Source organism: Leptopilina heterotoma, unplaced genomic scaffold (genome assembly GCF_015476425.1).
Source record: "Leptopilina heterotoma isolate Lh14 unplaced genomic scaffold, ASM1547642v1 Lhet_228, whole genome shotgun sequence".
NCBI lineage: Eukaryota > Metazoa > Arthropoda > Insecta > Hymenoptera > Figitidae > Leptopilina > Leptopilina heterotoma.
Genome location: NW_025110946.1, coordinates 21,028 through 38,737, shown reverse-complemented (window position 1 = coordinate 38,737; position 17,710 = coordinate 21,028). Strand labels below are relative to the sequence as shown.

At 29.2% G+C, this 17,710-nt stretch overlaps 1 protein-coding gene across 2 annotated transcripts in view; it reads left to right on the top strand.

The window, feature by feature from the left end:
* LOC122502418 (cell cycle control protein 50A) overlaps positions 1–11,745 on the top strand; it is a 30,320-nt gene extending 18,575 nt beyond the window's left edge. For both annotated transcript variants that reach the window (XM_043612457.1, XM_043612456.1), the window contains one exon: positions 10,168–11,745. Coding sequence is in view for 1 of the 2 variants with exons in the window: in XM_043612456.1 (XP_043468391.1) it covers positions 10,168–10,213 (46 nt within the window). In the remaining variant the exon portion in view is untranslated. The remainder of the gene's footprint in view (positions 1–10,167) is intronic.
* Positions 11,746–17,710: the final 5,965 nt, after the last annotated feature.

The window sequence follows — 17,710 nt, the reverse complement described above, 5'->3', positions numbered from 1 at the left end:
TAGGTTCTTGAAAAATGGTGAGGTTAAATATGAGATTCGAAACTCAAGAAATAAATTTTTTCATATTTTTTAAATATAAGTATAAACTATGTTAGTTAACATTTATTTTAGGGAAAATTTCCTTATAATTCTTTAGGGTTCTTTACGAATATAAGTTTAGAGAAAACTACAAAATAATTTTTTTGTACACTTACACGTTAAAATTGTATAAATTTTCCTTCATAATTTCTCAGGAAATTTACAGGGAGAACGCCAAGGAAGTTAACACCGGAAAATAACAATCGGAGGATTAGAGGTTCTGGGAAGTTGACGGGAAGTTAACCGCGTTAAGTTTCGAATTTAACATGGTTAACATACCGTTAACTTCCTGCAAAATACGTTTGATATTTGGCGCAAGTTTGCTGCAAACTTGCAGTGCAAACTTTAAAGTCGATTATTGAATCCAACAAATGTTTGGTTAGTTCTCTGCAAGTCTGCCAGGTGTCAACTTAAAAGTTGATCACTAATGACAAAATACTCGACTAATACTAAACTAACCAAACATTTGTTGGACTCAATAAGGGGCCGTCCATAAACTACGTCACGCCTTAGAGGGGGGGGGGTGGAATTCATTTTTTGTGATGTTCTGTAGAAAAATGGCGCTAAAGCATGTAAAATTTGTGACGTGGGTAGGGGGGGGGGGTGGAAAAATTATGCAAAATAGTGTGACGTAGTTTATGAACGGCCCCTAACACAGGTCAACACGGAAAAAAAAAGTTCACGAATCTCTCGTGAACTAGTATATCACTTTTGGATGGGACACAAAATTTCAAAATTTTCATTCACTTTTGATTAGAAATGGCGAACGTCAACGAAAAACTGAAACAAAGTTAATGAATTTTTGATGAACTGTTAAGGAAGAGTAGTTCGTCAAAAGTAGAGGTACAAGTTCACGAAAAAATCGTGAACTCGCGAGTGTCAGTAGTATGCGCAGTTCGTAATGCGCATCAAATATGGCTGATCAAGCATTCATCATTCAGTCGGTGTCATCGGTGTTTACATTCGGGAAAATTCTTTGATGAAAGTTATTATTTAGAATCAGTGTTTTTTATTACTTAGTGAATATTTTTGTTTGCTAATTTCTTTTGTGAAACAAATAATTCATAAAATGAATTAAAAGTTACGATAAGGGACTTTTTCTACTTTGCACGGTCCTGAGTTTTACAGCAGACAAAGCTAAAGCAGAGTCTACAATGAGAGAAGGTGCGCATCGATGTTCATAGCTATAGATATACCACAGCATGCTTTAGTATACCTATAGCTATGAACACCGATGAGCACCTTCTCTCATTGTAGACTCTGCTTAATCGTTTCGTTTGTCGAAGGACAGTAGTGTATCTAGATTTAGCCGTGGCGGTTAGTTGTTAGAAATATTATGTTATAGGGTATAGGTACCCAGTAAAAAAAAATTCGATACACGGACCGCGGAGTTCGTATACGAGCTCGGTAGCTCGTATGAGAAATATGAGAAAACTCTCATACGAGCCTTTTCCGTAATGAGAAGTGTATAGATGCTTGTATATACGAGGTGACTTTTAAAGCATTTTTCTTAATATAACACTATTTTAAAGTAAATGTAGATAATAGAAATGAATTTTCAAAGTAAAACAAAGCTAAATTCATAAGGGAAATGAAGTTTTAAGAAAAAAAGAATAATTTTGTTCAAAAAATTTATTCACACTGAAAAAAGGTTAGAATTTGATAATTCCTTGTTACTCTTACTTACCGACATTAGATATTTCTCGATGCAGTAAGCACGATTTTGTATTAAATTTAATTATTTTATATAAGAACATTTATATAATAAATAAATAATAATATATTATTAATTAGTAATGAAGAATAACTTATTTATTCTACCGCTAATACAAAATCGTGCTTACTGCATCCGAAAAATATCTAATGTCGGTAAGTAAGAGTAACAAGGAATTATCAAATTCTAACCTTTTTCAGTGTGAATAAATTTTTTGAACAAAATTATCCTTTTTTTCTTAAAACTTCATTTCCCTTATGAATTTAGCTTTGTTTTACTTTGAAAATTCATTTCTATTATCTACATTTACTTTAAAATAGTGTTATATTAAGAAAAATGCTTTAAAAGTCACCTCGTATACAAGCATCTATACACTTCTCATTACGGAAAAGGCTCGTATGAGAGATTTCTCATATTTCTCATACGAGCTACCGAGCTCGTATACGAACTCCGCGGTCTGTGTATCGAATTTTTTTTACTGGGTACTAGGTTCGAATCCCGTGAAGCGAATTACGAATTTTAATGGCGATAAAATTGTGTATTCCGTGTAGTTGGGTGCGTAATAGGCGTCAAGTTATCAAATAAAGTGAAATACTATAAAAAAGTAGTGTCTGGAAATTATTTTTTCTTGTTTTTAGCATTTTTTAAAAGTTCACGAATTTTTCGTTAACTTTGACGAAAAGTTCGGAAACCGTACTATGTTTCTAGTGAAGGAGTTGATGAAATTTTGACAAACTGTGTTTGTTGATTTTCAAGAATTTTGTGTCCCATCCAAAAGTGATATACTAGTTCACGAGAGATTCGTGAACTTTTTTTTCCGTGAATAAAAAAAGACTTACTTTTTTTTATGAGATAACGGAATGGTTTCGTATGTATTTTTGGACGCTGAACACGATACCGACTTCCGAAATTGCCTATCACGTCAGGATTTTGAGAAAAGTGGGGGAAAAGACCCCAAAAACGCTTTTTTGAGAAATTTCAACATTTTTTTCTCTTGAACCTGACGTGCTAGAGACTTCCACAAGGTTTTAAATTAAAGCTCGTAATGTACACTACAAGACCCATATCCATAAAATAAAAAAAAAATTAAAATTTTTTTCAAAAAATGCACTGAAAAAAATTCTTAGTAGATTTGACTACTTTTTAACTACTTTCCTTAGTTCAATAAGTCCCCAAAGATAATTTTGAACTTACATTAATTATCAGATATGTAGTTGAATGAAGTGATAATACAGTTGCATTAACTACTTTTCTTAGTTAAATAGGAACCAATGACAGTTTTGCAGTAGAATTAACTGCTGATATGTAGTTAAAGTTACTAAGATAACTCAGTAATAAAGTAACTACTGAAAATGGTAAAATAAAATTATTTATAATTTATTATAAATATTATCGAGTTGTATTTTTTTATATTTCCCCCTACCTACTTTTGTTTGCCTATATCTTATTTATTTAATGTCTATATACCTAACGGAGAAAAATCTCTAAACGTCGGGAGTTGAACGCTCGACCCTAACATTCGTAAACCGATAACCCAACCACCTAACCACGCTCGCCCGCTTCGATGAGTTGCTTAATACTTAAAGGCATTCCAGACACAGTTCAACTGATAACTGTAGTTAATTTTACTACTTAAAGTAGTTGCATTTACAACTTTTCACAGTTGATAATCTTCTATAAAAATCTATAACATAAATTACATGGAAAATAATTCAACTCCTAGAAGAAGTAAAAACTACTACAAAATTAGTCTATCGAACTACTTTAAGTAGTAGAATCTACTACTTTCTGTAGTCATTTCTATAACATACCTGCAGTTACAAAGTTAACTGTAAAATTACATTAATTTAATTAATAATTTTTAACTACATAAAACAGTTAAAATAAGTATCAAAAGTAGCCAGACTAACTAAAAAAGTAGTTCGTTTTATTACTTTTTACTCTACTAAGGGGATGTAGTTGAAAATGTCTCATGTATTTTTTTCAGTGTGGGGATGAAGAAACCAAAAATTTGTGTTTTTTGATTGCTTTAATAGACTTCTTGCAATTGCTTGGATTCGCTTGAAAATTGTTATTTCAGGGTTTTTGGGGTCGCAGATTACGAATCCGCCATTTTTAATTTTTGCAAACTAATATCGGATTCGTAATCAGCGACCCCAAAAACCCCAAGTAACCATTTTCAAGCGAATCTAAGAAATTTAATTGCAAAAAGTCTTTTAAAGCAATCCAAAAACACAAATTTTTGGTGTCTTCAACCCCATTTTTTGAAAGAAAATTTAATTTTTTTTTATTTTATCGATATGGGTCTTGTAGTGTACATTACGAGCTTTGATTTAAGACCTTGTGGAAGTCTCTAGCACGTCAGGTTCAGGAGAAAAAAATGTTTAAATTCCTCAAAAAAGCGTTTTTGGGGTCTTTACCCTCACTTTTCTCAAAATCCTGACGTGATGGGCAATTTTGGAAGTCGGGATCGTGTTCAGCGTCCAAAAATACATAGGAAACCATTCCGCTAATATCTCATAAAAAAAAAGTAAGTCTTTTTTTGTTGACCTGTGTAATCGACTTTAAAGGCGTACCGCAGAAATAATCGTTTAATTTGACCACTTAAAAGTTTTTGTCCCACTTTTCGACCCATACATTATTTTTAGGAAAATACGTGAACTTTTTGAAAAATTTTTTAAAAAACTGTCGTTTTTATAAAAAAATACATTTCTATTTTTTTTTCATTTTTAAAGGTTAAAAATTTTTTTCTTTTAAATCTGTTTTATAATTGAAAAGCTAGTAAAAAAACCTAACAAATCAGGTGATATTTAAAAAATTTTTTTTGTTTGGTTTTCAAGAAAGTACAGTTCATCAAAGTATGACATGTTCAACAACAGTTGAAAATTTTTACCCCCTCTAGATCTTACATTTATCCCGCAGTTATTCGGAAATTTAACCTGGGTCACTTGACGTGGAACGTCATATATACGATTCATAAATAATTTAGAATTAAATTCATGTTGTTTGAAAGCAATGGAGAAACTTGTTCTCATATAAAATGTTAGCGTAAAATTTGCATTGGATAAAAATATAAAAGACAAGATTAAATGTTATTCTACTAATTTTCAAACAATTTGTTTATTGAGTTTTCAGAGCTAAATAAATTTTCTGCATCTTCTATATAAGGCGCTAGATAATTTTCTTTAATTATTGAAAATAATGCTAACATTTTCTGGAATCACTAATTTATTTAGTAATTTTTTTTTATTTTCTCCAATTGCTAAAATTTCTTTTTGCATCTTTTTAAAACGATATAAAGATTTAATGTGTCGACTAATTAGAATTTTGTAATTTTATAAATGCATAAAATTAGAATTTCTATGTAAATCGCATGCATATTTCTTTGCTGTATTAAATTTTCTAGTTATTAACTTTAAGGGGCCTTACACATAATACGTCACGCGGCTAGGGGGAGGGAGGGGTCTGAGAATTGTGACTAAGTGTGACATGGGGGAGGGGGGGGGTGAACTCATGTGTTACGTCACAATCTTTTAAATTCAAAGATTATAAGAAATTATATGTGACAATGTCACTTTTTCTACACGGAGAAACTTTTTCTTCTAATATTAAATATATTTGGTTATCTTTATTCTAAAAGTACGTTAGAATGTGAGGATTTTTCGTGCGTTGTGCTAATAATTTCAACATTAATACGAAAATATGATAAGTTCGTTATATATTAAGCAACCTTCGGTGTACAAAAATTACTATCTGCATTAGAAATAGTCTTATTTTTCTTTAGAAAAGAATAAAATGCTAGTTTTTGTTTGTGAAATAATACGGTAATTCTAACCTTTTTTCCACATATAGATAGAATATATAACAGACATTCTAACGTAACATACCAATTTTGGAAGGACTGCGGGCGGACTTAACCGATTTCGCCCGAGCATCACCGAATCCATCACCTGACGTCGCGAACTAACCCTAATGTTTTCGAAGTTGAAATTCACACGTGTATGAAAGAAAAAAACCTTTTATTAATAAACGTGAATGTCTCCTCATGCCAAATTAAATTCAAGAACTGTTCCTCAATATAACATAATTTTTTTCACGACTTTTACTTATTTACATAATTTGATTAGTAAGTTATTTTAAAAAATGCTCTCTCTCGAAGGCACATATTTTTCCACTCGTTTAATATATAAGGACGATTCAGCTGTGTACTTCTAACGAATCGTGCGATCTTTCGGTTTCCGTGACCAATCGTCGTGTCTTTACTTGCGTGTGCGTGTGTGCGTTAATAATATAGGTTAGGTTCTTACGTCGTGTTAAATATATTTACCTACAGTTACAGTGACATACACTAATGCCATCTACCATCAGATCCAAGTATCACTATCGTCTCTATGAGTATCTATAGACAATTAATTTGTTGTGTTTCTTTTTAATTCATGGCTTTCCCAACTTTGCAAAAATTATTATTTTCTTTCTAAAACAACATACTAATTTTCGTTAGTTTCCTTATGAAGAACTGTAAAATATATACTGAATGAGTGTTTTTGATAGTCTCAATAGCAATTTCTATAACCTATGTCGTTTTTTTCCTTGAATCTAACCTAATATACTAAAATGTCTCACCAGTTTTAAGAATTAGTGGTATTAAAAGTTTCTCCGTGTAAATAAAACAAGTTAAAAATGCTTTAAACTATTTAATATCTATTATGTACCTATTTAACATCTATTGATTTATTATTTATAATATAATATGATAAATAATATATTCTCTTAATTTGAATCAGTTAAAAAACTTGGTTTTAACTGACAATCAGCAGTGACTGACTTTTTGCTTCTGAATCAGTTAAAAAAATAACTGAAAAATTATCCACAAAACACCGAAACTTTTCTAAATATGTATATTAAAGATTTGCTTGCATACTTCAAAAAATTTACTTGCAAAGTTTAGTTAAAATTGTGTAAAGATTTAAATTTTTTACTACAATAAATGTTTATCGTCAAATTTTCTTAAAAATATAGCTTGAAACATTCCTGAACATTTTAATTACATTTTCGACTATAATTTCGTGAATATTTTCAGGAAAGTTTCGCGTTAAACATTTATTGAAGTGGGATATTTAAATCTTTACACAGTTTTCACTAAACTTTGCATTTAAATATTTCGAAGCTTGCGAGTAAATCTTTAATAAATTTTTAGGAAAGTTTCGGTGATATGTAGGTAGTTAAACGTGACTAAATGAATCAATCAAAAAAAATTGTATTGAAACATCAGTTATTTTTAACTAATTGTCAGAAAAAAATATTTTTAACTGATTCAATAATTTTGAGTGTAGGATATAATATATAATGTCAAATGTATAAAATTCACATTAAAATTTACGTATGTGACGTGACGTTATAGGGGGAGGGGGGGGTTCAAGGTTTGTGACGAAGTGTGACATAGGGGGAGGGAGGGGTTAAAAATGGTCAAAAATCGCGTGACGTATTATGTGTACGGCCCCTAATATTATAGTTGGAAAAACTGTAATATTGCTTTTAAGGGGTTATATACTTGTTTAGAGGCTTAAAAAAAGGGTGTTTTTAAAAAATTTTTTGTCAGTACAATTTTAAATTATGTATTGGCAACTAATATTATACCATTTAATTAAGCAACTTTTAAAGAGTTAAGAAACAATTTTTAAAAAATTTTTTTTTACAACTACATAAGATTATCTATAGTGAAGTACACATGATTATAATTTTAGAATTTTTTGTGTAAAATTGCAAGACTTAGAAAAAAATCGACTTTAATTATTCATTAAAAAAAATCCTGTTCATCAATTTTAAAAATCGTGTGTACTTCACTAGATAACCCAATGGGAAATTAACCATTGGCGCAATAATGGTCCTATATTGGGAGCCAGCAGTACCAATAATGGTGCAATAATGGCAACCAATATTGGGCCACTATTGCCAGAGTCTTGGGATGATCACGACTTTGCCAAGCATTGGCAGCCAATATTGGATCAATATTGGCTGCCAAGACAAATGCCGGACTTTCCAAGCGTTGGATATTAATTGGCAACAAATATTGGACCAATATTAGTGACCAATTAATTACCAATGCTTTAAATTAAATTAAATGCTTGGTTATTTATTGGTTACCAATACTGAACCAACGTTTGAAATCAATATTTTACAAATACCAACATATAGCAAAAATTTTTCAAAAAAAAAATAATAAATTACTAATCTAAAGAAAAAAAAATTAATTTTATTGGAACACTCTGTTAACCACTTCACTGGCGGGGCGTTCCAAATGGCGTTCCACGCGCCGAGGCCCAGACTGGCAAAAACACCGAAATGGCGTTCCTAATAAAACTTTATTTTTAAAGAGTGTACACTACTTTTAACTTATACAAAGCAATATTTCTATAGTTTAGACATCAGGGAACAAGATTATCACAATGAAAATTTCAGTTTTTGGGATTTTCAATGTTTTTTCATACGTTGAAATAGTCCATTTTTACCACTTTTCACCAAATGGCGTTCCACTTTTTTTTAATTTTTACACAGTAAAACTAATATTTTTTATTTAAAAAATATATTTACATACAAAACATTATAATATAATAATGTAATAAGTAAAAAATAAATATAAATAATTAATAAATAAAATTTAATAATTATTAATAATAACAAAAGTGGAACGCCATTTGTTAAAAAGTGTTAAAAATCGACTATTTCAACGTTCGAAGAAACATTGAAAATCTCAAAAACTGAAATTTTCATTGTGATAATCTTGTTCCCTGATGTCTAAACTATAGAAATATTGCTTTGTAGTAGTAAAAAGTAGTGTACACTCTTTAAAAATAAAGTTTTATTAGGAACGCCATTTCGGTGTTTTTGCCAGTCTGGGCCTCGGCGCGTGGAACGCCATTTGGAACGCCCCGCCAGTGAAGTGGTTAAAAACAGAATGTGATAAAAATCAGACAAAGATAATATTTGTCTAAGTTCGAGAATGCAAGCGTCTCTCCTTATATAGAACTGGTAACACAACTTGCTGGTGAGAGGAAGAAACTGTGGCGCACCCTGGTGGCACTTATCCAAAGTAATTTCGAGCATATACTTTGAAGCAGCGCGGGACATTTCAAAATCGAACACCAGGGTGCGCCAGAGCTTCTTTCACTCACCAGCAAGTTGTGTTACCAGTTCTATATAAGGAGAGACGCTTGCATTCTCGAACTTAGACAAATATTATCTTTGTCTGATTTTTATCACATTCTGTTTTTAACAGAGTGTTCCAATAAAATTAATTTTTTTTTCTTTAGATTAGTAATTTATTTTTTTTTTTTTGAAAAATTTTTGCTATATGTTGGTATTTGTAAAATATTGATTTCAAACGTTGGTTCAGTATTGGTAACCAATAAATAACCAAGCATTTAATTTAATTTAAAGCATTGGTAATTAATTGGTCACTAATATTGGTCCAATATTTGTTGCCAATGAATATCCAACGCTTGGAAAGTCCGGCATTTGTCTTGGCAGCCAATATTGATCCAATATTGGCTGCCAATGCTTGGCAAAGTCGTGATCATCCCAAGACTCTGGCAATAGTGGCCCAATATTGGTTGCCAATGTTTGACCAAGAAAAAACTGTTGGCAGCCAATATTGGTCCATTATTTAGCCAATGGTGAGCATTGGCAATTTCCCATTGGGAAGTTATTAACTAAGAAGCTACAGTTCTACTGCTCGCCGATTTGCAAAACATGGTTTCGAGTAACACGCGTTTGAAGTTAAAATGTTCTGATTTACACTTCGGAATTGATCCAGAAAAATTAAATTTAAGAACACTTTCAAGTTGTTTTCATGCAAGGACGTTTTTGATTATCAATCGAGGAATGTTATAGTATATTTTAAGCCAATAAAAAAATGTCAAACAAGTATAACCCCTCAAATGCATTTTTCTAATAAATTTTGTTTTATTATTTAATTAAATTTGTTAACAATACTTATTTATTTAGTGAATAATAAAAGTATTGTAAAATATTTTTTTACTATATCAATGATTTAAAATCGTTGACTGCAATACTTAATAAAAATATTTTTTTCTTTTTAATAAATTTAGATTTAGATACATAATGTTTTTAAATATGTATGTAATTAAAATTTAACACATAATTTCTTGCTTTATTTAGTTAAATTTTTTATTTAATTATATTAAATTAAAAAAAATTTTAAAGAATAAAAATTTATACCTAATCATAATTAAAATAATTTTAATTCTAAAATGCATGTTAACTTTTATATAATTACGCTAATTATTTTTTACCAATAATTTTCTTAATTTTATTTAATAATATTCTTTTGTGCATAAATTTAATCATTGTTTTAGCTCCAACGATTTGATCAACGTAAACATAAACACCCCCTATCATTAAGAACACAATCGTCAAACGACATTAATTTGTTTTATAAGATGCAATTTTAACACCTGTAAATTTACAGACTTCGAATTAAGTTTTAAATTATTATTTTATTTTTAGAATTTAAGTGTATAAAAAAGCTATAATGTTCTTATAAAAATTAAGTATGTGTTTAAATCTAGTTAATATATTTTTATTATTAAATTTACATATCTTCAAAAAAGAGAAACTGGCTTTAAATTTCACGTAAGCGCCTTCCTAAGATTAAGAGTCTAGGTGTGCGTTTAGTTCTAATTTAAAAAACATGTCAACGTTTCTAGAACTGCATAAATAGTATTACTAAGCGCTTGGTTAAAAAATCAGTCATATTTATTGTATTGTATTTCTACTACTTCGAAAATAATTTTTAATTCTATATTCGAAGAAAATTGTTTAATAATGTCATAAATCTTGCACTATTTTTCTGTATATCATTTTACTTGATCTTCTAATGTCTGAAAAAAGGTTTAATAAGTTTAAAACTCTTTTTTAAATGTTTTTAAAATAAAAAGAAATTATTAAAATTTATTTGCAAAAGTCAACGATATTTTTCATTTGTTTAAAATTGATTTTTTAAAACATTTTTTTACTTAAAAATTAATTTGTTCAAAAACGCTACCTAACATGTTAAAACAATTTTTTCTATTGAGGGGACTTTCTGATAAGAATCGGTAAAAACACACTTTTTTAAACTCTTATTGTAAAAAATGAATTATAGTTCTTGCAAAAAGTCCTTTGGGATATTGTTACATATTACAAGGAGAGAATTAAAACATTTTTTTGAGTGTTTTTATTTATTTATATATGTGAGAGAACAACTCGTGACCGAAACTAAAAGTTGTAAGTAATCCCGCTTCGGAACGTTCCACGTTTTTTATCGGGGCTTGAAGGCGAGAACAGAATAGCCTACGTGAACGTGTAACGTGCTGACGTCACAATGTTATTCAAATGGGTCACGTGACCACGTTCACGTTAACGTACACGTTTTCATAGGCATTCTGTTCTCGCCTTGAGACGTCCCGATTGAGGGTTCACATAAGAACATTCAAAATTATCACTCAAGCCTCGCACGGGACGTATTAGTTCCCGGACTTCTCTCAGTGTACTTTACATAAATTAAAAATTCAAACGGGATTCTCTTTATAAGAATTTTTTCTAGACAACAAATCTCAAAAACAATTTTTTTAATGTTTTACAATGCAGTAGATTTCTAGAAATGTGTTTTCGAGATAAACGCGTTTAAAGTTTTTGTAACGTATATTACAGTAAGTTAAGAAACGGTCATGAAAATTGCTTTAACTGTGGTAAATTTATTGTGCTGTGTACATTAGTGCTGCTTATATTTTAAAACAAAAAAATAAAAATCGATTTTTTGAAATCCTTTACCAGAAAGTCCCCTTTAATGTAATTTCAGTTTTAATCGTCATGTTTATATATATGTGTGTGTGTTAGTATGTATGTATGTATTTTCAAATTAGATTTACTTAATAAAAGTTTATGTAATTTTACATGTTTAACATTTTTTGATGTAAAACAGATGTTACCTGTTAAACATTTTGTAAGACTCCGTTAGTGTTTCAACTCTTGGCATTTAAGGTATTTGTCGCGTAAATTCGTTTTCGACAGAATTTTTTTAAATTTCACATAATTATTCTTTGGATATTTATCTACAAAATAAGGCCTATTAAAATAAAATTGACCGTCTGTAAGTCTCAAAAAATGAAATCAAAGTTTCGATTTTTAACATGTACGGTATAGGAAAACCATATGAAAACCACAGATTTTTAATTTTTGCACTTATACTAATCGACAGATTTTTTAGAAAAACTAAAGTTTTATTTATTGAACCAAAATGAACTTTTATAAAAAAAATGAAAATTTTTCACCGTCTTGTTTAAAAGATATTTAACATCAAACTTGAAAAATTATTTTAACATTTACTGTAAATGACAGGTGAATTTGTAAACGTGGCAATAGCGCTTGTTAAATACTACAGCTTGTCTGCTACTTTTGGCGCGAAATTTTAAAGACTGCCATACGCCAAACTTGCGATGTTGCCACGATCGTTTTTCATGCGAGAGGTTATGAATATACTTTGAGAACATCTGTGTGTCAAACTGTACGTCCGCAAAAGTTTTTCGGAAACTCGCATTCATAATCGTTTCATAAGTACAGTCAACGGATACAAACTTTTGACAGTGACCAGTCGCGCGACAAATACCTTAACTTTTCTTTTTTACAAAAATAAAAAGTCTAGATAGTAGATAAAAACGACAACATTCGATAAGTGCCGCTGTGCGCGCGGTTGCAAGTAATAAAATTAACAATTTTGGTCCTAATGCTGTCGTTTTCTATCCATACTATCTAAAATATATTCTCGGACGTAAAAGATTGATGAATAAATATACTAGAAAATAAATACTGTACAATTTTAAAAACTAAATCTAATAGCGAATTCGGTTATCTGCTCCGAGAGCGATCTTGCTCGGTGTAGGAGTATAGTTTACTCTGCTCTCAAAAAGCTGTGCTCTACTCTGAGGCAATCTATGACGTCATGAACACTGGCAAAGTTTGACTGTTTTTGGAGCAGGAGCACAACATGAACTGCTATGGTGTAAAGCATACACTGCTCGTTTGGCGCGAAGTTTAAATTTAATTAAACTTATATAATATAATGTAATATAATATTATATTTATTATATTATATATATTATTATACATTATATTATGCAATATATTTTCTTCTTAAATGTAAAATTATTTTACTTAAAATTAAATATTTTATGATGTATACATAAATAATATTTTTAAAAGCAAAAAATTTGATATTTTTATTAGAATTTTAAAATCTTATTCGGTCAATGTTTTGATATAGCAGAATTGTTAATCACAAAATTATCGAATAATATTTCTGATATAAATTTTGTTTACACTATTTGACATTTTGAACTACTAACAACAACAATAATAAAATAAGTGAAAAGGTTATTTCTTTGAGACCAAATAATTACTTTATAATGAGTATTTTTATTTAAATATTAGAAATATTGAAAATTATTTACTAAACTAAAACTATACTATTACTACTACATATTTTTTATTTATTAAACTTACTGTTTTTATTAAATATTAAAATATTGAATGTTAGTCTTTCTCTAAATACAAAATTCATTATAAAAAACATAATTCGTCTTTACTACTATCGCTAGAGGTGTCAATTAAATCTGTTAGAAGTGAAATTTTTAAATTTGCCGCTTCTCTTGACATTTTTTTAAACTGCACTAACAAAATTGTGGGAGCAAATTTTGTTGCACCTTTCGATCCTTGAGAGTGCACACTTCTTAATTCGAACACAAATAACGATCTGCGCCGGAGCAGTGCTGCCAAAACGAATACTCGAAACGATCTGCGCCGGAGCAGTGCTGCTAAAGCGAATACTCCAAACGATCTGCACTAGAGCACATTTGTCAAACCGAACATGCTACTCCTGCTCTGGAGCACTCCGAGAGTGCTCCGGTGCAGATAACCGAATTCGCTATAAGTCGACGAAAGAATAAAATGTATACTACCGCACTAGTTGCGGTCTATAATTTTATTGTTCAAAATATATATGAGGCATTCATCTATTTGAAAACGACCTCCCTTTTAATATATTTAACACTTATTTATTATTTATATAATAGATTTTTATATTGATAAAATAAAATTACCTAAAATTAATTGAGAAAAATAATTTGTATTTATATATCTAACGAAAGTGAGTGATTTACTTGAGTGAAATAAATAAATTAATAGTTTCAAATAACTCATTATTTTGGTTTCAATAAGTTATTTATTTGATTTATAAATATTTTTTATTTGTTTCTATTAAATAATATATTTGAGCGGATGGGAAGAAGAACTCGCCGAGCGCGTGCTTGTAAGGGATAATATCAGTCAGGTAGCACTCGTAGCAGTGAGCGCCTCTAGGCCACACACTGCTACAGTGCTACCTGACTGGAACTATCCCTTACAAGCACGCGCTCGGCGAGTTCTTCTTCCCATCCGCTCATTTGCATTGAATAATGCATTATTTGAATTAAATAATTTAGTTTACTTGTAGCGATAAAATAAATTAATTGTGTCAAATAATGTTTATTCATATCAAATATCCAATTAGTTGAGTGAAATAAATAAGTTAATTGTTTCAAATAACTCATTATTTGTATTAAATAAATTCATTTATTAGAGTCAATTAATTATTTAATTAACACAATTAAGATTTATTTTATGTAAATAAATGCGATTCAAATAATTCAAGTTATTTGAAGCAAATAAATATTTATTAAATCCAAATGAAAATTATTTGAATCAAATAAGGGAGCGTTCACAAATGATGTCACGCAATTTTTGGACATTTTTAACCCCCCCCTCCCCCCTGTCACGCAATTTTTGCAATTTTATATTTGTGAACGCTTCCTAAATATTTTTCAAATAATTTGAATTAATTGAATCAAATAATTTTTTTCTCAGTGCAGAACATTTTTTAATTTTTGAAGGTACCAGTACACACTTTAGAATTTAAAAAATTGTTATTTTTTTTATTATATTTTTTAACTCCTTTGTAAGATCGAAACTCGAAAAAGTTAATTGTCCAATTGCGGACAGTTTATCTCAAAATTGACAAATCGGAAACAAAAAATCCAAACTGCTTTTTAAAAAGGAAGGTGTCTTGCATAGAAATCCACCACCAATAATGAAAAATCGACTAAAATAAAAAAATAGCAGATGTTTCAATAATTTTTTTAAAAATACATTATGTTTTTCAGTATTTTTCTAGTCTGCAAAAATGTTTTTTTAAAATTTTTTCTTGTGAATTCACACACAGGACATGCTAACAAACAAAACGACTTATTATTTTTTAAAATCGGTTCAGTAGATTCAGAGATAAAGTGTTCGCAATTTGAAAAAACGTTATTTTGAGAAAAACGCGTTTAAACTTTATATGTATATGTTACCGGTAAAACCCGAAGTCCAGGCATTTTGCGAAATGCCTAGGCAAATCGGGAAATACCTAAAAGTGCCCAGGAAATTCGAGTTTTACCTAGAAATTTTAAGCATTTCGCGAAATACCTAGTCATTTCGCGAAATGCCTAAGTCGATTTAGGCAAAATGAAAAGTTGATCATTTGTAAGCCGCATACTAGTGTAAACAGATTGTTTACAAAATTATTAGTCTATTACGCACTGTTCGACAAAATGTTGCTACAAGAATACGTATCAATTTTGAGAAAAACGGGGTCAAAGTGTCAAAATATGCCATTTTTGGCCCACAATTTTGAGTTACTTCTACATAGTTTTTTAATTTTGGATGTTAAAGTTGAGGGTTCGAGCTCTCATTTAAGACATATTTGAGCTTTCTATGACGTCGCGTTCTTTTTTTATAATGCTTCAAAAAGTGCCAAAAATGGGATATTTTGACACTTTGAACCCGTTTTTCTTACAATTGAGACGTGATGGGACAATTTCACTTACAGATTTTTGAAAAATTTACTTTTATTTTTTACAATTGGTTATGAATACTTTATAGAAGGTGTTTTCTGAAGTCATGAGGAGTTAAAAAATACAATAAAAAAATAACAATTTTTTAAATTCTAAAGTGTGTACTGGTACCTTCAAAAATTAAAAAATGTTCTGCACTGAAAAAAAAATTATTTGATTCTAATTGAATCAAATAATTTTTTTTTTCAGTGCAGAATTAATTATTCAAATTATTTGAAAAATATTTAGGGAGCGTTCACAAATATGAAATTGCAAAAATTGCGTGACAGGGGGGAGGGGGGGGGGTTAAAAATCTCAAAAAATTGCGAAACATCATTTGTGAACGCTCCCTTATTTAATTCAAATAATTTTCATTTGGATTTAATAAATATTTATTTGCTTCAAATAACTTGAATTATTTGAATCGCATTTATTTACATAAAATAAATCTGAATTGTGTTAATTAAATAATTAATTGACTCTAATAAATGAATTTATTTAATTCAAATAATGAGTTATTTGAAACAATTAACTTATTTATTTCACTCAACTAATTGGATATTTGATATGAATAAACATTATTTGACACAATTAATTTATTTTATCGCTACAAGTAAACTAAATTATTTAATTCAAACTAGCTCTTCCGACGGTTGCAAGCGGCCGTCTACGGTGCTAGTTTTAATATGTCCATTGTCCGAGTCCATTATTTTATTAATAATAATATTCAAATTTTTTCAGTTCATAATTTGCTTATTTATATTTGAAATGTTGACGTTTTTTTTGACAATGCAAAATAAGATTTATTATGAGTACTTTCTCTTAACAAAAATAAAATTTATATATTCGCGCTCTTTTTAAATAACATACGACTGCAGCGCCACCTTCACATGTACAAATAATTTTAAAAACACCCTTCTATATTGGACAGAAATGGCATTCAAAAGAATAGAATCTTTTTAATACTTTTCAATTTTTCGTTTCTTACTGGGTTATGAAATTAAGGAAAATTTTTGAAAATAATTGACATTTTGACAAGAATATTGAAAAATTCTTGAACAATTTATATAAATTATTTAATGGATTCTTTAATTGTCAGTCACTTATATCACTAATTAATTTACGTGTGCCACTAATACCTTCTAGGTATTTTTCTTTATTCTCTGTTCCATTTCATAGAACGAATTATGGAAATCATTCTTTGATGACCAGGCTTTGTAGAGAAGCAAATGATGTTTATAATGATATTGATTTTTTTGATCGTAACTCTATGAGATTTCACACACTTTTGCGTCAGCTTGTTTTTAGAGATATGTAGTTCACTGTTTTAAGTTCGGCTACTTATGTTTCATTTTTGATAATATTTAGTAATTTTGCTTAGTGCAATAAAATTAGTATTAAGAGTATTTTGTACGAAAGGGCACAGTCCCGTTTACTACTTAAATAAATAAATATTATTGAATTTCTGTAAAAAATTTTATTACTTTTGAAAATAATTAAATTTGAATAGTTTTTTAAAAATTCAGTTTATTATTGGGAAGCTTAAAAATGAAATTTTATGCAAAGTTAGCAAAGCATTCAAAATTTTTGGTCACAAATTTTTTTAGTTTTTTGTAACAGAAATTTGTCGTAACAAAGTGATTGAATCATTCGTAAAGTGAAACTGAAGTAACATTTCAAAAAATTTTAATTAATTCATTTTTTGAAGGCACAAGTACTTATAAAATGTTATGCAAAGTTAGCAAAGCAGTAAAAAATTTTGTAAATTTCAATTTATAACGAAATTAATTTTTCTTACTAAACGAAAAAATAGGCATCATTTTTATTTTATAATCATAATTTTTGCACAACATTTTGTTTCTTTTAAATAATTGAATTATATGTTTTGTGATAACACATGTGTAGGAAGTTGTTTTTATTGTTAATAGGTATTTTTATTAATTATCTATTGATA